At 46.0% G+C, this 23,222-nt stretch overlaps 1 protein-coding gene across 8 annotated transcripts in view; it reads left to right on the top strand.

The window, feature by feature from the left end:
• The first annotated feature begins 362 nt into the window (after positions 1 to 362).
• kmt2e (lysine (K)-specific methyltransferase 2E) overlaps positions 363 to 23,222 on the top strand; it is a 45,091-nt gene continuing 22,231 nt past the window's right edge. For 5 of the 8 annotated variants that reach the window (XM_083758275.1, XM_083758272.1, XM_083758274.1 and 2 more), the window contains exons 1-5: positions 363 to 699; positions 12,256 to 12,437; positions 17,975 to 18,089; positions 20,207 to 20,442; positions 21,965 to 22,104. In XM_083758275.1, the coding sequence (XP_083614401.1) occupies positions 12,367 to 12,437; positions 17,975 to 18,089; positions 20,207 to 20,442; positions 21,965 to 22,104 (562 nt within the window). In that variant the 5' untranslated portion in view covers positions 363 to 699; positions 12,256 to 12,366. The remainder of the gene's footprint in view (positions 700 to 12,255; positions 12,438 to 17,974; positions 18,090 to 20,206; positions 20,443 to 21,964; positions 22,105 to 23,222) is intronic. The other 3 variants (XM_083758276.1, XM_083758273.1, XM_083758270.1) reach the window with 1 other exon arrangement.

Below are 23,222 nucleotides of genomic sequence, written 5' to 3'. Positions count from 1 at the left end.
TAGGCTACTCTTTGAGAGTGGTTTTGAAGGAGTCTAGGGATTAAAATTTCTTAACGACTGTTGGTAGGGCGTTCCACATTTTAGTGGCATAGGTCGGCTATGTTCGGCTATTTTCGGCTCGACGCTGTCCTACGACCGAGCACAAAACCCAGAAGTCGGGCATCATGACATGAACGTGAACACGCATCATCCATCCATCCATCCCCTTTAACATGGACGAACCACGGCCGGCGCCCCTGTAAAAGTCGGCCCGGTAACCCCGTAGCATGTGGAGGCGGGGACTGCGATCGGTGGCCGGGGAGGGAGGAGGGGGGCTCGTGCAGGAGGCGGAGTTCGGCAGTCCTGCCAGGGCCGCCATTTTTGCAAAGGGGAAAAGAGACTGGGTTAGAGAGAGGGGATCTAATTTCCAACAGTCGGCGTAGCTAAGGTAGGGCACAATTTTAAACGGTTCGGAATTGACTCGCAAAAAAGTCCCAGCTGGAAACCCCGTCAACGCCGGAGAATTGATTTTGACAGGAGAGGTATCTTTGACGGGACAAGAACTAAGCCCCCCCCCCCGAACGTTTTAAAACGTTGTTGGTGATCCGCAGTGTGTGGACAGAAGTATTGTTTTGGTTGTGGAGGCTGTGGAAAAGCGACGGGGGTCTCACCCAGCTACCCCTAATTCTTCATTAAACTTTTCAACAGTGGACATAAACGGTGAGTAGCCCTCCAGTTGGACGTTAATTACATCTAAATGCAAGCTACTTTGGCTTAGTTGTTACTTGGTCAAGCAGATCATGTTGATGCTGCTGGCTAGTCTCAGGACACACAACATTAGCCGGTCTGATAAGAGAGCTGCTGGGAGTTTAATACCACCAACCAGAATCGACTATAAATGATAAATGAACATGTAATAACAAACCCACTGCTAGTGGTTGTTGTTTGGGGTATGGTTGGCTCTAACGTGATGCGACCAGAACAGTGCTGGCTGGCTAGCTAGCGCATGCTACTAGCTAGCTGCCATTAGCCTGACATAAAGTGAATAAGGGCTGAGTGTGTTGCATTACATTAGACGTCACACGTTAGCAATCATCAGAGATGGCTTAAGAGAGAAGTATTTGGGCTCTGCAATAGTTCATATAAAACAAAACTCGCCTGCGAGCATAGCTAAACAATACATCCGGCTGTTAATTTAACTCCCTAGTTTCAAGGAATGGACCCCCATGTCCATTTTACACTCCGTGTTAAAGCAGCAATCTGTATTATTATTTTTTAGTGTAAAGCAAATGTTATGTGAATGAACAAATGTGCTCAATTTGGGTTCAGTTATCTGGCTGCTATGTAATGAAAGGGGCAGTTTCATTCCTCTGCCATGATCAACACAGTGAGTGGACTTAACAGTAGATGTGCCCTAAGACGTTATGTTCCCCTTGTTTGGATGCTGTTTCAAATACCACAGGGTGCATTTCAGGTTTAAATTATCCAGTATGTTTGACGTGGTGGCATTCATGGCCATTATAGCGCTCGAATTTCAAATGTTTTGTTGTAGTCGTTGTTGAAAACATCTCGCTTGTCAGCTAAACTAACTAGCTTTATTTTCCAGCCAATTAATCGGCGTAAGTTCTTTTTGTGTGTATACATAGCCTACACCCAGCCCCGTGCAAACCACAGCTGCTAAACACTCAAAACAAGCATGTTTATGATAATGGTACACCAGCACCTTGGCGTGAAAACATGACATCTCGGTTAGATATGATCATATGCCCCAGTCAGACCCCCCCTTGTTCTGCTCACCACGAACATAGTGCATTATTTCCGTTCAGAGTAGACACATTTATTTTCAGACAATGCCACTGACTGTACGTTACAACGCCAGAGGACAACGAGTGTAATAGCCTTAATGTAAACAAAATGGTTGTTTAAATCTGCTCCGAGTTAGATGACCAGCACTGTGTCTTCTTAACCATTTGTCTACACTGTACTAGGGAGAACATTGTAGTCTTAAATGCTTTGCATCAAATCGCCATAATGTCCACAAATATGTACAGGTTAGACCTGCTGCCACGTATTAACACATTTAACAGCTCGCCGTGAAACTCGACCGTTCCCGTTTTGTTATAAACAAGACTGACGTTTCGCGATTACTTAATTTAGATTCAGGCTGTATGTGTGCGGTTCAAATGCTGCAAACGTGGGGGAGGGGATCTCCTCAATTTGGGCACAGGCAGCTATCTCACCCCTCTGTCTCCCCTGCCCAATCCATGCCGACTCGTCGTAACTTCAACTTTAGTGAATGAAATATACAGCCCCGTCGGCTTAACGGCGAGACAACGCGTTATTTAAATCCGCAAAGACGGTGTTTTGGTACATTGAAGAAGAAGGATTTGGGTTGTTGTTGTTGCGCGCATTGACCTCACTGCACCGAACGACGTTGTTGTGTGACGAACCAACTAAACGTACTGAACTGAAGTAGTGGCCGCTCGTAGCTTCTTTAGCTAACGTTAAAGCTTGGTTTTATATTTTTTGTCGTACGGCGGTGTCGAAGGCAGCCGATCTACAAGCTCACGACGCGTCGCGCGAGCTTGTAGATCGGCTTTTATTTCCCAGCAGCGACACCGCCCCACGACGGAGCACAACTTCAGCTAATAGCCCTACCATACCACGCATTATGGCGTTAGCTCCCACTGTGGCTACCTGTTAGCTTCATACTTATTCTACCAGTGGCAGGCCCAAAGAAAGATAGTCCCATCCGAATCATACGTCTACTAACGGACGTCAGCTAAAATTACAATACTTTTGTATATTCATCTGATCTTCGCGTTCGGCTTCTTATATATCCGACTATGACCCGAATGGATGGCGTATTTTTGTTTAGCATGCGCTGCGTCTTCATGAGAGAGGCCATCCCCGACCATAATTATTGCTAGCAACGTTAGCTTAACTGGTCTTTTCCGTTCGACGACGGAGTGGCACATCAAATTATAACGGCAACAACACATAAGACGGTACCGGCAGAATGATACCTATAGGGAAGAATGTGTGAAAGAGGCCATTGATAGCTTTTCTCTGGGGGTATTTTCTTCCCGTGGCGATTGGCGAGGCTCCCCTGGCTAGTACACGATTTGGGTTCGTTGTCCTTAGAAAAAGCGCTATGAAAATGGCGACGGACCAGAGTGTTGTGGTAACATAATAGCAACGTTCTGCTGCCCTCCACACCCCTACTGGTAGAGAGCTGACTGCAGCGCCGACACACTCACTGGAAAGCAACTACACAACAACACACAAATTGATGTCAGTCCTGATCAAATACAATCAGTAACCACCACAAACGCAGACAATAAATCATTTATTGTTTTAAATAGCACTGAGTCTATGCTCAGTTATTTCAGACCGAGAGGATTATTGCCGACAGTCCCTTTTATCAGAATGTGTTGGATAGCCTACTGTAGTAGTAGCCCTCCATAACTTGCGTCACGACATAAGCCATTGCTACTTGACTTCTATATCGGCTGATGATGTCATATTATTGTTAACGCAGTTTACTAACAAACGGAAAATAATACCTGTTTTGTTTGGTTGTTAACATACAATTTACCACCACCAGTAGAAGAAAGCATTTGAGTTACATAAAGGAATGCAAATATAGAAAAATGTTAAGAGTGCTGCTCATTGATCTGCTTAAGTTGGCCATGACTGCTATGTACACTGTCCTCTCATATACATGGTTTATACATGTAAAGGACATATGATGGTTTTAAGAACAAACTGTGTGTAAAAGTCAGGAAGAGAGCATTATTGACTACAGTACCTTTTCTTATATTCAAATGTAAGCTGTAACCTTAACTCTGGGTGACTGATTTCCCCCGCGGGATAATAAAGTGGATGAGAATCATGCTCACAATAAACAACTAAACATGAACCACTTCGATCTTTCCTTTCATGCTTCTTAATAACTATTAACTCGCAACCTGCCGCCCTAAGCATAAGAAACTTCCCCAGGGTGTTTTTGTGGGAAACTAAACCTTTATTTTGTGAATCAGCACAGAGTTGTCATAAAATGTTGCACCATGATCAGTGCATGATCGTGGTACTGTACCTGTAGCCATCATACTTTGGGGTTGGGGGCCTTCAGGGTCAATTTGTTGAAACAACAGCTGTGACTGTCCACCGACATTGACAAAGACCCCCTACTCTCTGTGAGCCCCTCCCCCTTGATCTTTGCCACAAGCCAAACACAAATGCCTGTCTTTAAAACGGGGACCTTTGTCTGCTTGTATCCAAAAATCAGGGCAGGGGTCACACCACAGCCGTGTGTTTTAATAATAACTGAAATGAGAATAATGTGTTGCGCTTATACTTTGAACAAACGTGTACTGCCCTCCTTTTTCCTTGTGCTGTTGTCAGTCTCTTTGATGCCAGGAAATGCCAGTGCAGCACAGTAGTCGCAGCATGAGAAGAACATGAAAACAAAACACATAGGAAATCAAATTGAGGCCAGGTCTCAGCCGAGCATAGCCAAGTCCTCTGGGCTTTCACTGCTCTCTGATGGTGTGAAACAGTCCTGTCCTCTGCTCCTAGTCGGTCCGTGAGACGAGCTGGAGAGAGAGAGAGAGAGAGAGAGCCATGGTGCAAACATTGGCACTCTGCTGCTCAAATGCCTGTTATGAGACTGTTGCCAAGTATGCCTTTTTTCCTGTCCCTCTCGAGTCCTCCCTGTATTGTACTCGAGTGGAGGGAAAATACATTTTGGTTAATTGTTAACGGTGATGTCAGAATTCTGGCTAACCTTTCAACACCAGAGCTGATTTTCATAAAACGTAAGCAGTGCAGCTGTTCCGTGAAGTTGTTTCACTATCTATCACCACACCGCTGACTGACATTCTGAGACTGTGATCATGCTCTCGTTTACTTAAAGTTCTGATCGAAAAAGAAATGCCTAGAATGCTAAATTGTGCTTAGCATGGGATTCGCCTCTTTCCTGTTGTGGATCCAATGCAAGAGTCACCTAGACCCAGTGACGTTTGTGATATTAATGATATAGCCCCAAACTATGAACATCCTTAGTCCAACACACTGTGATGTTGTGGGGGCCTTTGAGGCTGCAGATTCTCTCAGGAAGTGGTTTAGAATCGGTATAGAATTGGTCCATTGTCAGAGCAAGTGTTGACAGGAACTGTGTGATAAGAAAGGCTGCCTGTTTATTATCGCCGCCCGTGGCTTATGTAGAAACAGCAGAATGGCTCTCCTGCCTGTATATGGCAAAGGGTCTCCATCTTGTGCGGACGGGTTATGAATACTAGATGAGTGAGGGCCCTACTGTGCCTAATCAGAAGCTGCTATATAATACACAAAATCCCCTGCCACCTCGTTCGTCCTCTTAAAGGGACAGAGGCCTGATGGTGCTTTTATTTTGGTTGCATATTATAACATTCATATGAATCTTGAATTGTATGCGTCCTGGTGTGCACCATATCCACATTATGTCATTTCTCTCATCCCATCTCACTTTGCATCTCACTTACCTATTCTCTATCTGCTGGACAATTACAGCTCAGAGTTGTAAATACCTGATGGGCTTCGTGTGTACATGGTTGTATTGAGCAGCAAAGAGAATGTTTGCAGAGTTGCTGTATTGACAGAGACAAACTGTGAAGAGAAGAGACCCCCTCCTCTCGGGAACAGAGCAGTGCACACAGCAGGTGTCTGGGAGACACAGCATGGTCTCAGGTGACATACCTTTCCTTTAACCTTGACCTCGAGTCAGACACATGCACACCTATGTGGAAACCTCATTCGACTCGGTGCAAGATTATGGTATATGGTAATGGTATTTTATGGTATATAAACAGTAGCAATCTGCTATTGCTGATGTAACACTGCAGAGACGGACAAAGCACACTGAGGTCGTCCTAAGACTAATTTACACTTTATTTACAACCATGTATAACTCAGGCTTTTAAGCCTGGCTGTCACTATTTACCTCGGTCTCCTCGTGCTTTGAATGGCACCCTGTGTTTTCACATTCTTCCTGCCCCAGACCTGAAATGCTAACATCTTTGTGAGGATACCCTGTACACGTCTACGGCGTGTGGCTGCTGTACCTGGTGTGTACCTGCTACCTGGTAACCGTTGGCCTGTCTGATGAGGCCCATGGGCGCAGCGGCCCTGGCCCCCCGAGGCCCTAGCACAGTCACGTGAGGTCCCAACCGGGAGGAGAGAGAAGCCCGGGCTCAGGTGACCTGTTTTTGTGCTGCTAGCTGGGCCGTAACGGATCCTTCTTTAATGGGCCTTTTTTTTACCTAGCGAGCTGCCTCCCTGACAGGTGGCCTAGGGGCTGAGGCTGCTGCAGCCCTGGTGCTGCTGCTACCCCTTCACCTGCTTGTTGTTGCTGCTATGCTACGGAAGGGCTTACTGGTTGTGATGCGTGGCAGACTGCGAGTTCACACGGGCAAGGGATAAAAAGGGATACTTGCGTTGGTGATGCCGGTGATGATGATGACGACGTCACGTAACACTGTTGTGAACCAGGCGTGAAATTGATCATGAAATGGTGCCATGATGATGTGGGCCTGAGTGGCTCTTACTGCTATTTAGCCCTGTTGAGGATAATGACCATTCCCTCCCTATTTTCTATACACACAGTCACACACACAGCTCACATTATACTTTGCTTGCACACAATGCATTCCCCAAATGCTGTAATTAGCGTCCAGCTACATTTGCGTCCGCCTGTCACACTCCAGTGATCATCAGGGTAGCTCTCCACTCCAGATCCAAGGCATCATTATATGAGCCCTCACAGGGCTCAGTAACACAGAGACGAAAACAGACCGACAAGGAGTTCGATGTTAGTTTGTTTGCCGTCAGTCAGCCCCATCTAATTTAAAAAAAATGTTGTGCGTTGCTGTCCCCACACATGAGCATACTGTCTGTGATACACGGAGAGAAGGAGGAGACGGAGAGAGATGCTCTCCCCCAGGGATTCTCCTCAACAGGCATTACTCATACTACAGGAGGGCTACCCCAGCCCTGCTGTCAGACCCTTCCTTGTCTCACATAATCTGTGGCTACATGAAGCACAAAAGCGCTTGCTTGGGCTTCTAGTTATCCTCCCGGTTTTGTTTCTTTTCATGCGTTCACATCATGGGTCCCATGCTTTTCATTTTGGTGATCTAATTATGCAGACAGACTACAGGCACATAAGCTTCATACACATCCAAGTGTTTTTCTTTTCTTGATAGAAGTGTGGCATGGTCGGCGATTTAAAGGTTTGGCATGAGTAATAGGTTTTTGAGAATAGAGTATTTTGAGAGACAACTCTGCTCCATGTCACGTGTGTGTGTTTTGGGCAACATGGCATAGCCTTGAGGCCTGCATGGCTCTCCTCTCCTGTCAGCTGGCTGTGCTGCTGGCCATCGGCCATTATTGTCTACTGGCTTCTGCTGAGGGACTTCTGCAGAATGGGAACATGGATGCATGAATTCATTGGATCTACATATGGACCTTAACCATTAAGCTATTTGTTAGCGACTGACATTCCACTTTCTCTTTCTTCCTCCTTTCTCTGCTTTAACAACCCACAGGTGTTGCTCACATGATGCACACGATATTCTTATCGGAGGTGCTCCGATAAGGGTTTTTTCCCACCGATTGTCGTCCTCACGACCGGCCAATAACGATCTTGTGCGTAAGGGGGAAAAGTGTGTGTGTGGTGTGTGGTGTGGAAGGGGAGAATGTTTAGGCCTGTCACAACAAAGGTGCAAAACTATATTATACTCCAGATCAGGTGAATTGCCGATCACTGTTCGACTCATTTGGAGTGAAAATCGGCAGCAGATCGATCGGAGCACCTCTAATTCATATTCCCTGTTTTATTGCGGTATATGAATTCACCTTCAGCGTTGGAGCACAGAGGGAGAGCTGGCAGGGCATGCCTGGGCAGGGCACAGTGATTTCTAAAGGACGGGGCAGATGCAGTGTGTCCCCACAGTGGGCATTGTGAAAAAGAGGGCCAGGCCTACATTCCATCTGGGTCGCTCTTCCTGTGTATACGCGAATGATCGTGTTTTATGTGTATTCATGGGCTGAGTCATCGCAGCCAGTGGCGAGGATGGTGCGACGTCACATCCGCCAACCCTTGCCATCTTTCCGTTGTTCTTCCCGAGTCCTGGAACCAAAACGTCTGAAAGCTGGCTGTGAAGACAAGAATGAGAACTTTTAAGCAGCAGTTAGACTACAGTACAGTGTGCAACTCAGGCATTTGGAGGTGTGTGTGTGTGTGTGTGTATGTGTGTGTCAGTATGGATTTTCCCTTACCGAATTCTGTGTGGTTCTGTCTTAAAAGGAGAGAGTTATTCCTCGACACAATGACGTGACTGTGTCCCCTTGCTCCTGAGGGGAGGGATGGAGGAAGGGAGTAAAACGCCGGGGAGGCTGGGTTAAGCTGCGTGCTCCACTCTGCCACCCTGAGTCCCTCCCTGGTCCACACAGGCTGCGTAGCGTCACCGGCAGACAGACCCTGCATAGTACACACCTCCCCCCACCCTTCAGCCTTCTGAATTGAGGGGGAGTTGGGATGATTTCTAAAGCGCCCTACAGTGCAAGAAAATCTGTTCCGATACAGATGAAAAGACGGAGCGTAGATGGATAAAGAGAGCCGGAGAGGAAGAACAAGAGGGCTACAGTAAACCTCTACCTCCTCCCCGTGGCTTGCATTTGATCCGTTTCGGCTGCTTGTTGTGTCTCTCTCTGTATCTCTGCCCCATTTCCCTTTACATATTCCTCCATCCACCCCCCCCCCCATCTCACTCGTTTCCATAACAGCAGTGGATGTGGCCAAAGGTGTCTTTAAATGGCCTCTCCCAGCCTCCTTGTAATTAGGAGCCATGCCTACGACACTGCCCTTCCCCTCTGCTCTGCTCTGCCTCGCGCTGCTCCCAGGTTTATTTAGGAAGTGTATAGAGGAGGGAGAGAAATCCGGCTGGGCGGGGTGACTGGGCACAGGGGAGGGAGGGTGTAGGGGGGGGGGGGGGGGGGACTTTTCTCTCTCTTTGCTTTTCTTTTTCTCTTTCTGGCAGCGTTTTTCTGGCATGATGGACATCGGTGCTAAAGGAAGTGGGAGGAGCCGGCAGCGGCAGTCACAGAGCAGCTCAGATTTAGTCAGGAATGCTGCTGTACTGTACTTGTTTTTCTTTTTTTCCCCCCCAACAACCTCCCCCCCCCCCCCCCCCCCCCCTTTGTCAGCCTTCACTGTGTCTGGCTGCGGTGCAGTGTCTGTTTGCAGTGTTATTTGCACGACGCTGTCGATCTCTCTGTGAGAGCCTTCTTGTAAAAGAATGTTTGTAAGGATGGGGCAGAGGGGCTTTATCTGTTTGGTGTCTATCTGTGGTTGGGGGCTATGTGTGAATATGAGTGTGTGTGTGTGTGTGTGTGTGTGTGTGTGTACATTCCTTAGCAGTGACAAGCAGGATTCCCTGGCGAGTGCAGAGATCAACCTATTGGACGTGGCAACATTTTCTGAAGGAAGCGCACTGCACTAGTACAACATGCTAACCTTTTCAGATAATACAAAAGGGTGGATCTATCATGTTGGTGTTGTTGGCCCACTGCCACCCCCTCCTTCTTTAAGGAAAGAGTCGGATTCCTTTGTCAAGTGGTTCGGCTTGTGATAAAGCCCCGCTGTTTAAAGAGGGTATACAAATGTTCCTGCTTAAAGTGGTAGTAGGCCTTGTAAAATTCCACTTGATTATTGCTCAAAGATTTGCTCAAAGATTTTAGGCAAGAGTTGTGGCTCTAATGAGGCCACATTCACCCACATGGAGATGTGGGGCAGGGAGACCCAGTCAGGGTGGGGTTTCCCACCCCTGTGACTCTGTGAGTGTTCATTCTTTCAGAATATTTTGTCTTTTGAATAACACAGCATTTAGTCTTAGTCCTATTTAGTCTTCTGAAAAACCTTAGTCTTAAGATGCGTTCAGACTTGGACGGTTAGAGCGGCGCGATTACATAACAAAGTTAATGCAAAGACGAGAAGTTGGCGAACGGGCGCTGCGTGACCTGGCACGGCACAAACGGGGCGAACCGAGCGGATATATATTTTCATGTCTGAACGCAGCTTTAGTCAACAAATTGAACACAGCTCTGAGCATAACATGAGAGCGAAATGGCCCCCCCAACCCGTGTGAATATGGCCAATTGTCCGGACGGTCAACCTTGAATTGACAACATTGAAACACAAACACACTGTGGTCTTCTCCCTCCCATTAATTAGGCCTGGAGCTGACAGCTGTTCTCTGTCCCTCCCTGGACAGGACCCAACTGTGGGGGTTCATTCCTCACATCACTTGGTTTGCTCTGACTGGTGCCCAACAAGTAATAACTCAGAGAAACCACCCCATTGTTTTCCCAATGCGAGTTCGTCGTTATTAATTTGCCAGTCCTGTATCAGACTAGAGCTCAGGTGTACTGCAGTGAGTTTTGGCTGAATAATAGCCGTTTTATCATTCAAAGAGGTGCTATTTATGGAAGCTACAAAGAGTTCTGTTACAAGCAATGTGACCAGTTTGTCCTGTGATTGCACCTTTCCTAGACTACAGAGACTAGAGAGCGCTTCAGAAGACATGGACATGCCAGAAAACAGTCATACCTCATAGGCAGATCTCGTGTTATTATGCGTTACTGCTTCCTCTGGGAGTATAAATTATGGCGCCGTCTTTACATTCAATGAAACCCTGAACTCAACTGTTAGCCTTAATAGTCTTCCATCGATCTGAGTCTTTTGTTTTGGCCCAGTGTGCACACGGGAACTACGGGAAGGCGGAGGTGTGACAGACCTCCAGCCTATTTTGTCTCGGCATCTGTCCCTCCCACTAATCCCGCTTATCAACAGAGCTCTCTGTATATCAGGGGCTAGCCACACACACACACACTGGCACATATGCTGCTGTCTGGACCCACACATACGGTGGACACAAATAATACATTGCTTAATATACACACTTGTGTGTGTGTGTGTGTGTGTGTGTGGTAGGCCCATACCTGTATTGTTTACCTGCCTATTGCTAGTCAATGGCTTGCTGCTCATGCCTAATGCTAGTGTTGGTACCTCCTGGGCAGTAAGCCAGAGTGGAAACTATAGTACATCCATTGCCTGATATTCATGTAAAGTATTTAATTATTGAAGACTCCCACTCTTTCTGTGCATCTCATCCATCTACATTGCTAGAGAGTAGAGAGAGACGAAGATGGTTGTCGATATGGATATATGCGTCACTTTTGAAATGACAAATTGTGTGGGTCTCTAATTTTGTGTGTGTGTGTTCTGAATATAACAGCCCTCTTTGGTGGACAGTCAGGGGGGGGGTATGGCTTCTGTTTGTCTCTTTGCAATGCTCTCTCTCTCCTCTCATGGCGGCAGGCTGCTCTGTGTTCTCTTGCTCCCCCCTGTGGGGACACTCTGGCACCGCACCTCTCTGCATCGCCAGACGGGATTCTCAGAGGTCACGTTTGCACAGTTCGGAGCCAACCGGCAGCCCTGCTCTCAGTGGCTTCACCTTACAAAGTCTTCCTCTCTCTCATCAGTCAATATCTCAGCCGGCTGAAGGCCGACTTAGCTGTGCCACGCTAGGGAATTTCCTGTCAGAGATACTTGGGTTTAAATTCACTGGTGTGAAAGTGAATTTTGTAATTAAGACCTGTCAGGCATTGACACACAAGGGCGGCCCACCTGCCCCTGGCAGGTAAATAACACTTTCGGGCAGGTGAAGTTTGCTTACAGTTTGCCCGACCGGGCAACCTGAAGGCAAAGCAAGTGCTCAGTTTTGAGAGGGGACGCAACTGTCTATAAACGCAACACGAGATATCTGTCTAAAGACCTGAAGTCAGAGCGCTCTGTCTTCTGGTCTGTGGAATGTAACATGTACCTAATGATGTGATTTTTGCAGTGCACTGTTGCTACACTTAAAAATATAAAATGAGTTTGAACGCATAGTCTGACTCCTATTCAAGTGCCTCTGAGACCTTAGTGTCAACCCCTGCCTGTGGAAATGCCTACTGTCTGCTAACTGCGTTAATTGTAATGACTCACTCTTGAATGTAGGCACATATTTGTCACACATCGTAAAGGGCTTTGTTCACGGCATGAAACAATGAGTGACACATTATCAAACTCATCGTCTTATCCATTTGTTGCACAACGTTAACAACAAACTCACTTTCTCTCTCATACCTGTTCCTCTTCTCTTCTGTCCTCCCTATCTCCGTCTGTGTTTTCAGGCCTTGTGGATGCACTTAGATGTCTGCAATGAGTGCTGCGGCTGGCATGCCTCAGTGTTTTGGACTCCTATGCTCTGGACTCAGTAGGACGAGAACTGATCAGAGAACGTCATGAGCATAGGCATCCCAGTAGGGGTGGACAGAGCAGACACCTCATACCTGGACATGGCTGCAGGCTCAGAGTGAGTAACTAACCACACACACACACACACACACACACACACACACACACACACACACACACACACACACACACACACACACACAACACTGTGCTCAGGGGTAGAGTGGCCGGATGGGAACCACAGGGTTCCCAGTTCAAATCCGGGCCCCCCCCCCCCCAGAGTTAGTGTCAAAGTATCCTTGAGCAAGACTCTGAACCCTAATGTGCAGGTTAGTGCCCTGCATGGTTTCCTCTGCCATTGGTGTATGAATGTGTGTGAAACTGTGAATGGGTCAATGTAATGCACAATCTATGTAAAGCGTAATCTATGTAATCCACCATGGATTAAAGTTCTGTCACCATGACTGATTTCAGTCATTTGGCAGCCAGCATGTCTTCTGTGAAAGCATGCTGCGCACTGAAAATAGCCGATCTACAAGCTCGCAACACGTCACGCTGTGACATGTTGTGAGCTTGGAGTTCGGCAATTTTCGGTCATTAGTTATTCAGTTTGTTTTTTAGCTGTTATGTGGAACAGCAGCAACACTAGGTTCAGTCTTGAGATTTTATTTTGCTTTATTCCATGACTTTCTCTCTCTCTCACTCACTCACTCACTCACTCACTCACTCACTCACTCACTCACTCACTCACTCACTCACACACACACACACACCCAACGTTCATTCTCACTCATTTTCAGTCATGCTTCTCTCTCAATAGTTCCATTCCTCCCTGCTCTCGCAACTTTCCAATTTTATTTTTGTCGACAAACTCATCTCACCCGCACACTTTAATTCATTGTAATTTAATTATTTGCCCCAACATGCCCTCTGTTCTCCGCGAGGCGGCCCTCCCATCCCTCTCCCGGGTGACTCCCCCCCATCTCTCTTTCTGCGTAGTGCTGTGCTGCATTGATCTCCTCCTCCTTCTCCCACTTATAGATGATAACTGTTAATGGGCAGGGAGTTTGTGGTCGATCATGGAGGCAGGGCCTTCGCAACACACTGGCTCCATAGCACTGGGTGTCTGCTCTAATGGACAGGTCCACTCTGCCATTGATTACACTCAGACACACACACTCACTCGCCCATCCCTCATCGCACAGACATTCTCAATATGCAGCTATTAACTACAACTGCCCGCTCACGCGAAGCTGGCAGTCGGCCCGGAACATATACGATTGATATGTTGCCTGTCCGTTCAGATCATTGCCTGTGTGCAATAAAGAAGAATATAATCCCCCCTCCCCGATCTCCCTCCTCCGATAGAAAAGAGGGTGTAAATATTCACGCGCGTTTTTGTGGTGTGTTCGTTTTGACAAAGTCGTTCAGTGAACAGTAGACGAGCCACCCGCCTCTACCCCTCAGTGTTGTAGATTGGCAGCAACATTTTATTTAGTTATAGTCCTATCTGAAATGTTTTACCTTTTTAGTCTAGTTTTAGTCGACTAAATGTCATGTAAATCTTGTCGAGTAAAACTACAGTTGATTTAGTGTCCCAGCATGCAACCATGTGTAAAATCAGTAACCACTTGTAAAATCAAGCATACTACGCCATCAAGGCATCTTAATGCCTGATTTTACAAGTGGTTGCATGCTGAAAATAGCCTACAATACAAGCTCTGTGTTGTGACTTGTGAGCTTGTAGATCTGCCATTTTCAGAGTGCAACCAAAAATAAAGTTGTCTTTTAGTTCTGCTCGATCTCTTCTCCACTAGTCCCTTCCTAACATTTGTCTAGTTTTTATTTGTTGAAGAAATTGTCAGTATATTTAGTCATAGTTTTAGGCATCATAGCTTGGTTTTACATTTTTAATTAATCTTTTTATCTAATTTTCGTCAGAAAATAAAATGGTCATAATCTCAGTATATGAAATCAACAGTGCTTTTCCCCTCCTCACACGTGTTTTCGCAGGCTCGTCAAGGACACTGTGCTGTGGCGTTTTCTTATCAAAAACAAGCGAAACAACAGGTTCTCCCACGACGGAAGAATAACACAAATACGTCATCGGCGCATAAAGGGACTCCTGCCTCTTAAAAAAAAGAAAAAACAACCGGGTGAACACTGCCCTCCCCTCTGCCTTCATCAGAGAGTGTTACCATGGTATCTTCCCTCCAACCCCTCCCTGTCTGTGTTCCTTCCGCACTGCGCAGGGCCTGTTGGTTGCCATGGCCACTGGTGTGAGTGACAGGTGGCCCTCAAAAACTGTTCTGGCGTCTTAAATGGTCCCACTGCGCCCCAGTCCCACTCACTTTGTCCCCCCCTTTCTTTCTGTCCCTGCCTGGCCGGCGTCTGTTCTGTTGGCTCGCTGCAGGTTTATTTAAAAGAAGTTAACAAGCTTGAAGAGGGCCTCCTCCACCTGCTGAGGAGGAGCTAACCAGAAAGAGACACACACACACACACACACACACACAGTATTTTTTTAGGCTAGTCTCGTTGATGACGTCGGCAGAGGGATATTCTTAATTTATACACCTTATAGTTGTACGAGTTCACGCTGCGATGCGCTGTGAGCTTTTAGATTGCCTAATTTCCGAGCGCGACAACGGCATAAGACGAATTATAAATCAAGCTAGCGGCTCTACTCACCAGAGGAGCGGCGTCACATCCTGTACACATCTCCTGAAGCCAGCAGCAGCCGGTCCAGCTGTTGATGGCGCGCGCGTGTGCGCGCGCGTGTGTGTGTGTGTGTGTGTGCGCGTGCGACACAGTGGAACACACTCAGCCTAGTGCGCACACGCTGACGGAACACGCAGCGTTGCCATGGCAGCAAGTAGGAGCCCTTTGGAAGAGAAGGCGTTGCCTCTGACCGTGCAGTGTTGCTCAGTTTTTTCTCTTTCTTTCCCTCCTATAATCTCTCCATCCTCTCCACTCTGCTACTTCACTCGTTTTATTTCCCTCAGCAGGTGTGAGCGTGTTGCGTGCGCATGCCTGTTGAGTGACTCGTGTTGCCCGTTTAAGTACTCTGGAGCGGTGCGAGCTATGATTAGCACATGCCTATCTAGCTGTCACTTTAATTGAAGCCTCCATTCCAGTCTCTTTCTCTCGTCTTTGCAGGGCATGTTGTTGCAGCTCTTTTATGTCGGCGTTCGGTTGTGATGGGCTCCGACATCGCTTGCCCCCCCCCTCTCCCCACCCCCTCTCTGTAATGTGTTCTATGTATCCTGGATCTGTGTAGTCTCCCTTACGCTAACTGGCAGCGAGGACATGACTATACTAGAGTCCCTCCTCCTACGATACATGGATGATGCAGACGGATCAAATGTGCTCGTTGATAGTAACAACCCAAACAACCCTCACTCACTGGTAACAGGATAACTCGCCCCCTTTCCGTTTTCCTCCCGGAACTTTCCACAGTGAGGGGTGGGAGAGGCTGGACGGCAGACTGATGGACTTTGAATTTCTCTTAACTATAAGTACAAATATAATTCATGAAAAGGCTTCTACAGTGAAGTGTGGGGATTATCTGATTATAGGGTCAATATAAGTAAAAAGTTAAAACTAAAGATATAGCCTTTCCATAGGAGTATCTTTTTATATTTTCCCAAAAAGAATACATACAAATGGCATATTACAAGTTATCCCCCTCACTGGGAAAAATTCCCGGGAGCAAAAACGGGCAAGCACCGGGGTGAGTTGTCCAGTATTCCACTCACTCGCCAGCTTGGCTTCCGTCACTGACTGGACGATTCTTCCCTTGTGTGCATCTGTCTTGTCTGTTTGCCTGTCTGTCTTTCACTCGAAGTGTCGAAGTGTCCTTGACCAAGACTCTGAACCCCTAATTGCTCCCGATGTGCAGTTTGGTGCCTTGCATGGTTCCCTCTGCCATCGGTGTACGACTGTGTGTGTGTGAAGTTGTGAACGAGTGAATGCAATTCACAATCTATGTACAGCGCTTTGAATAAAAGCGCTATATAAATGCACCATTTACTTGTGTGACTGTGAGTATATTGCTCCAACATAAAGAGTCTCACACACAGACACACGCGGGCAGACACAACTTCTCTCAGGACCGCCTCCTCCACACCTCATGCATGTACTTGCATTTTCACTTTGACTGACTGTAGAATACTTGAGCGGCAATCCACACTCTACGAGGAAGTGTTTCACAGTGCTTTCTGTAGGCATGCAGCACGATCCATAGGGCTGAAGAAGTTCTGCTTCTACAGGTACAGTACCAAAAAAACCTAGCCTTTGATTGATACAGTTTTGTCAGCGGGAGGGCTGGGAAGAAAGGGAAGGAAGGAAGGAAAGGTAGGGCGGGTATTTTGTTTTGGTTGGACAAGCGTTTGTCTTTGTGTGCAACGTATAGTCTCGCCGCACACACAAGTTTATTAGTACCGGTACTTAACTTTCACTTCTACAAAACTGTTAACTTCTGCATGTCGTGTGGCCGTGCTCTTAGTTTGTACACGCTGTCCTCTGTGCTGTGCTTTTAAAATGTGCCTCGGTGGAAGGAGAGGAGTCAGACAATAGTTATCCAAACAGAAATGCTGCCGAGCCAGTTCACTAGTTCACACCCACCCACAGTCCCACACACACACAGGGTCTTTTTGTAACGTACCTCTTTGTCCCTGTACGTACGTCGTACATACGTGTGGTATTCTACGTACCTGGGAGGCTCTCCAGTGCACTTTGTGAACTCTTTATGTGGTTGACCACTGGAAGTTGTTGGTCGAGCTGTTGGCCACCCTCATGGAGCTTTGAATTGGTGAGGTAGTCACTGCCAAGGTGCGTGTGTATGTGTGCATATGAATATGATGGGCGCACGCGTACTGTACACAACCTGAGGGTGTTGTCTCTCTCTCTCTGTCATGTTGACCTTGGAGCACTTGTCTTGGACGAGAATACGAGATGAGATGTGGAGGATTTGATATTTCCACATGACTGATTCCTAGATGTCTGACTGTGTCTGACCATCAAGGCACGCCGTCCCCCCATCTCTGCTCTGTGTGTCAGCCGGCCCACCAGGCAGCCTGTTTTCTTCCTCAGAGCCCCTCTTTCTTTGCATCCCTCCCTTCTTTTGTCTTTAATCCCTCACTGTCTTGTCTCTCTCTGCCATCCATTTATTTATTTATTTTTTTGCCAGACCCCGGCCACTTCCCTCTTTTTTTACTATGGCCGCCGCCGCCACTGACGAAAACATTAATCTACTAACAATAACGTTGGGTCGGTTTGTAGACAGCCAAGAGTGGATTTACCGGTTTGGCATAAACAAGAGGGGGGGGGGGGGGGTGTGTGTGTGTGTGTGTGTGTGTGTGTGTGTGTGTGATAGAGCCTGTCACACCTAGATATGTGACACTAAACGGTCTTAATTGCAGAGTAGAATAATGGTCTTCATTCTAATATTTTCCTGGCTATCAGGCCTGTGCAGTCCACCTGTGTGAATGCCTTTGAATGCCCTGGACTGCACAAACACTTGCAATCTCTCTTACTTGTATTATTTTACTTTTAATAGTGTTGCCATTTTTTCTTGTCTAAGTTCTCGCTGTATGACTTTGTGACTCTCTGCTGTGTGTTTGTTTGTCTTTGTTTGTTTGTTTTTTTGCTGCCCAGCAGACCAGAATCGGTGGAGGCCAGCCCTGTAGTGGTGGAAAAGTCCAGCTACCCCCACCAGATCTACAGCAGTAGCTCCCACCACAGCCACAGCTACATTGGCCTGCCTTATGCTGTGAGTGCACACACACACACACACACACACACACACACACACACGCTCACCCTCTTTTACCTGACCTACATACTGTACCTTGAGCCCTCCCTCCTGCTCTGTTAATCATCTTCCCAGTTAGCGAGCTAGTTGCCGGTTCCCGTTCGGGGCTGAAATAGAACATTGACCCGGCCCGCAACAGATATGGCCTTTTCTCTGTGCATACAGGAGGTGTCCTGTTTTATCAGTGTTTGTTTTTTACAGCAAATTTTAGATTTTTAGCTTTAGTCATAGTCTTTTGAATAGTTTTCATTTAGTTTTAGTCACCTGGAATGTTTCAGTGTTACTCTAGTTTTGGTCTACTGAATATCATAAGATTTTAGTAGACTAAATCTACAGTTGATTTAGTCGACTAACATGTATTTTGGCAGGCCTTGATGCCGTTGTAATGACTGATTTTTACACATGCTGAAAATATGCCTATGTCTACAAGCTCACAACGCGTCGCGCAGCATGCAACAAGGATCTCTTGTCCACTAGTCCCTCCCTGACATTTTAGTCAATTTTTTTTTGTCAACGAAACTACCAGTATATTTAGTCATAGTTTTAGTCATCATGTCGTAGTTTTTATTTCGTTTTTCTCCATGTAAAACGGTAGTCGACAGACATTTTCGTCACAGCCTTAGTCGACAAAAACAACACTGCTTGTTTATAACTATTTTAAACTATGTAATCTATGCATGATCACATAATAACTTATTACTTTCATTGGCTCATTGAACTCCTCTATGGAGAAGTTCTGTGGTCTGTTCCCACATTAGATTACCGTTACAGTTTCAGCACATAATGCCCACTCTAGAGGTGTCTAAAAGCATGCGAGACCGACTCGTGACTAACACCGTTCCATCACCACACCGGTGACAATAAAATATGTATTTGGGACGAACAGAAATCCTCTCTGGGATGCAGTCGTGTGGTCTCTTTCATTTAATTTTTTTTCCCCATTTGGAAAATATCGACTGAGCCAGCTGTGAGTGTCAAACGCTGTCACTGGCAAACGGTGTGCTTCCTCTGAGTACTCGAGTCGGTGGGCGTGCTGGCATATTGTCTGTGCAAAACTAGAAAATGCCAACCAACAAAATGTTTCATTTTTGTTGCGCCGACGTCGTTCCTGTGAAGTAGAGATTATAAATCATATCTATGTCCGTAGAGACGAGCCTATTCTATTCTTTGTTTATTCAAGTGGTTTATTGTCGGTGTCTGTGTCATGACCTGTACACGGAACATGACATACTGTAAACCAGTGTTTCCAGAACTGTACTTCCATAATGTAACCAAAGCCAAGCCAGCTGAACTGTGTCGAGAGAGTGAGTAGGGCTGTGTCAACGATTACAAAATGTAAGTTGAAAGCGATACACCATTTAAGTGGTATAAATGTCAAGCAGATATATAGTATAACATCATTTTGCATCTTTGCGACAGGCCTAAACATTCTCCCCATCCTCCACACACACACACAGGAACAGTTTTGACATGGGTTTTGACATGTAATCTGCTGTTTCAGCAGATATAAACATTATAAACATTTTTTCAACATGGAAACGATTATGATCAAAAACAATAATTGAGTTTATCTCAAATAGTTACGATTAGACGACTATTAGATTATCCTGTAATTCATGGTGACGGCCCTAAAGCGCTTTGAGTGTGAGGCTCTTTTGGGGCCGATACCGATCAACGATTGGCCGATACCGATATGTCCCTTTTTTTTTCACTTCATTTTTATTGAAGGAAAAACAACAAAACGGACTATACGGAAAGAAAAAGAAAAAAGAAAAGACAAAAAGAAAAAAGACAAGGCTGCATTTTTCATATTACAAAATACATTCAATGAAATCCTATTGCAATATCGCTAGGCTGAGAGAAGAACTCCCATTTTAGTTATTATATGTCAAAACCAACGTCAAAACTGTTCCTGTGTGTGGGTAGAAAGGGGAGAAATGTTTTCAAATTGCCGATTACAGATAGGGAAAATGCCGATATTCAGAGTGAATATTGGCCCGATATGGCCGATTTATCGGAGCATCTCTGAACGGCACATCTTCTCTTTCTCCTTCTGTCCGTCCATCCCATTCCAGGACCACAACTATGGGGCGAGGCCCCCGCCCACACCGCCAGCCTCCCCTCCCCCGTCCATGCTGATGGGGCGTCCGGGCGAGGCGGGGCTGTTTGTACCGGGCAGCCTCCTGGACGAGGCGTCCAGGGGCACCACGCTCAGCACCTCCGAGGACGGCAGCTACGCCGCCGACATCACCCGCTGCATCTGCGGCTTCACGCACGACGACGGCTACATGATCTGCTGCGACAAGTGCAGGTAAGGAGAGACCGGAGAGGAGCCTCGTGTGTGTGTGTGTGTGTGTGTGTGTGTGTGTGTGTGTGTGTGTGTGTGTGTGTGTGTCGTGAGCTCACGGATTAACCCCATTTAGACCTGGGAACGATTCTATAAATGTCTTCTAAATTCTGACAGTTTTCTGAAAAAGCTGTGTTTCTATGTCAGTCGTCAGTCGATTTTTCAAAAATAGCAGACCTACAAGCTCGTAGCGTGCCACTCGGTGGCGCGCTATCTTTTGCGCGGGCATTCAAACATGGGGCTATTTCTGTACAAAATGTTATAGCGATTCCTTTTTATTATTATTTACTTTAGTCCTAAGAAATTACATCTGGCCACAAAAGATCACGGGATCTACTGAATGTGTGGCTTCCCCCCAGTAGGCTACCTTCATATTCAGTGAATAGCAGATCTACAAGCTCACAACATGTCACACTGCGACATGATGTGAGCTTGTAGATCGGCTATTTTTAGACATTGGTTATTTTAAGATGAAATAGCAAAATAGCAATAGAATGCAAGTTTAGAAGCATCTTCCAGAATGGCCTCAGAGCAAAGCAAAGTGGTTAATGCCTCAAATCTGTGATTTCTTCATCTGGTTGGCTGTTATGTGGAACAGTAACATTAGAATGATCATACCTAAAACATCACCATTACATTTGCTTTGTGGCGTCAACTTTTACCGTAAGTTGTAATGCTGCGTTCACAATGGCAGACGCAAAGATACAGTCTACCATTCATTTTGGATGGAAGCCGGCGACATATACAAAGAGATACAAAGATACATCCGCTGTTTGGTTTGTAGCTAGCTGCTGCAAAAGATACAACGGCTACACAAAAGTTGAGCCGGTTTCAACGTCAGCTACAAAGAGATCCAAAGCTACAATTATGCTGTGTAGCTTTGTATCTTTTGCATCTGCCCGTGTGAATGCAACATAATGCATTCAAGGAAGTGCTGCACGATTCTTGAATTTTCCTCCTCTTGAAATCACGATTCAAAATGTTGCCATGATTTTAAGTGTCATCTGGTGAAGTTCAATCATAAACAGTGCCAAAAGATGAAATGATTGAACTTCACCAGATCTTGTATTTTTTGCAATTGTATTTCATTGCAATTGTTATTCAAATCGTTTTAACCCATTTCGGGCGGGAACCCCTTTTGGTGTTAGCATTACGTTATGCTTTAGCTATTGAAAAATAGCAGATCTACTAGCTACGAGCTTGTAGGTCTGCTATTTTTGAAAGATCAAATAACGACTGACATAGAAACATAGCTTTTTCAGAAAACTGTCAGGATGTAGAAGACATTTTTAGAATCTGATCTCAGGTCAAAATGGGTATGGGTTTTTTTTATTTTATGAAATGAATGTCATTTGCTGAAACCTGCAGTCATCCTGACATTGCGTGGCACAATTTCAGCCAACACACAGCTTCAAGTAAACTCCTGTGCCTGCCCACTATTGAATGGAACGGATTACTAAAAAAAATCTTGGCCTCCATGTTTCAGTGCTTGGCAGCATATCGACTGCATGGGCATCGACAGGCAGAACATTCCTGAGACCTACCTGTGTGAGCGCTGCCAACCACGGCACCTGGACCGAGAGAGAGCCATCCTGCTGCAGACCAGGAAGAGAGAATGCTTGTCTGGTAAGGAGTAGTCTCGCGTAGCCAGACACAACCATTCCACAATCTCTGAATGCTTATATAGAGTTTGGAACTATACACCTCCCGAAGGAAGCTGCCATTTCCGTTCACGAAAATATATTTTGAAATGTATTTTTAGAGCTTTTTTTTCCTTTTTTCTTTTTGCTAAGCAACAAGCTATCTATGCTTAGATGTTTATTTATTTATATTAGGATAAATGTGCCGCGACTGTGAAGACGAAACGGAAGTTTCGTCTTTACAGGCTCCACTTCCGCTTTATATTTTACTCATGATGGCTCTTCCGTTGCACCAGACTGTATGACGGAAGCATTTGAAAATTGCGAGAGGCAACAGTCTGGCGACACGAGACTAGGTAAGGAGGGATGCTTTTGATTTCGTTTTAGTCATAGCCCTTTTGAGTAAAATGTTAGTCCCTTGAATTGTTTTAGCGTCAGTCTAGTTTTAGTCGGCTAAGAGTTTAGCGGTGGCGTCGTACCTGGATGATTTTACACTTGGTTGCATGCTGAAAATAGCCGATCTACAAGCTCACGAGGTGAAAATAGCCGATCTACAAGCTCACAACGTGCTGCGACGCCTTGTCAATCTGCTGTTTTACACTCGAGTGCAACCAAACATAAAATTATCTCTCCTCCACCAGTCCCCCCCCCCCCCCCCCCCTATAGCATTTTAGTCTAGTTTTGTATTTGTTGACGAAATGGGCACATTATTTTGTTATAGTTTTTATCAGTGATAAAGGGTATTCGACAAACACATTTCGTCATAGTCGATGAAATCAAATCAACACTGCTGGTAAGGAGTGCACATGGAGGCGGTTATGTAACCCACTGTGCTGAACCATATTATGCTGTTTACATAGTATTGGCATTAATAATTCAGTAGTAGAATCAATCTCAATGAAGCTAGGGGGAAAAATTGGGAAAAAAACAAGATGATGTAAGATTTCAAATGTAATGTCAGAATGAAGTCCTGCGAGTCTTGTGAGCTAATCAAGGGATTTGTGCCGGCTAGTCTCATTCAAGGCCATTGATACGTCACACATTGAACAGTGTTCTTTGCTGCAGTAAATGGCCATCTTGTTAGTCAGTGGAGCAGGACATAGG

This window comes from Protomyctophum parallelum, assembly GCF_964188405.1.
Source record: "Protomyctophum parallelum genome assembly, chromosome: 22".
Lineage (NCBI taxonomy): Eukaryota > Metazoa > Chordata > Actinopteri > Myctophiformes > Myctophidae > Protomyctophum > Protomyctophum parallelum.
This window is presented reverse-complemented; position numbering and strand designations above follow the sequence as displayed.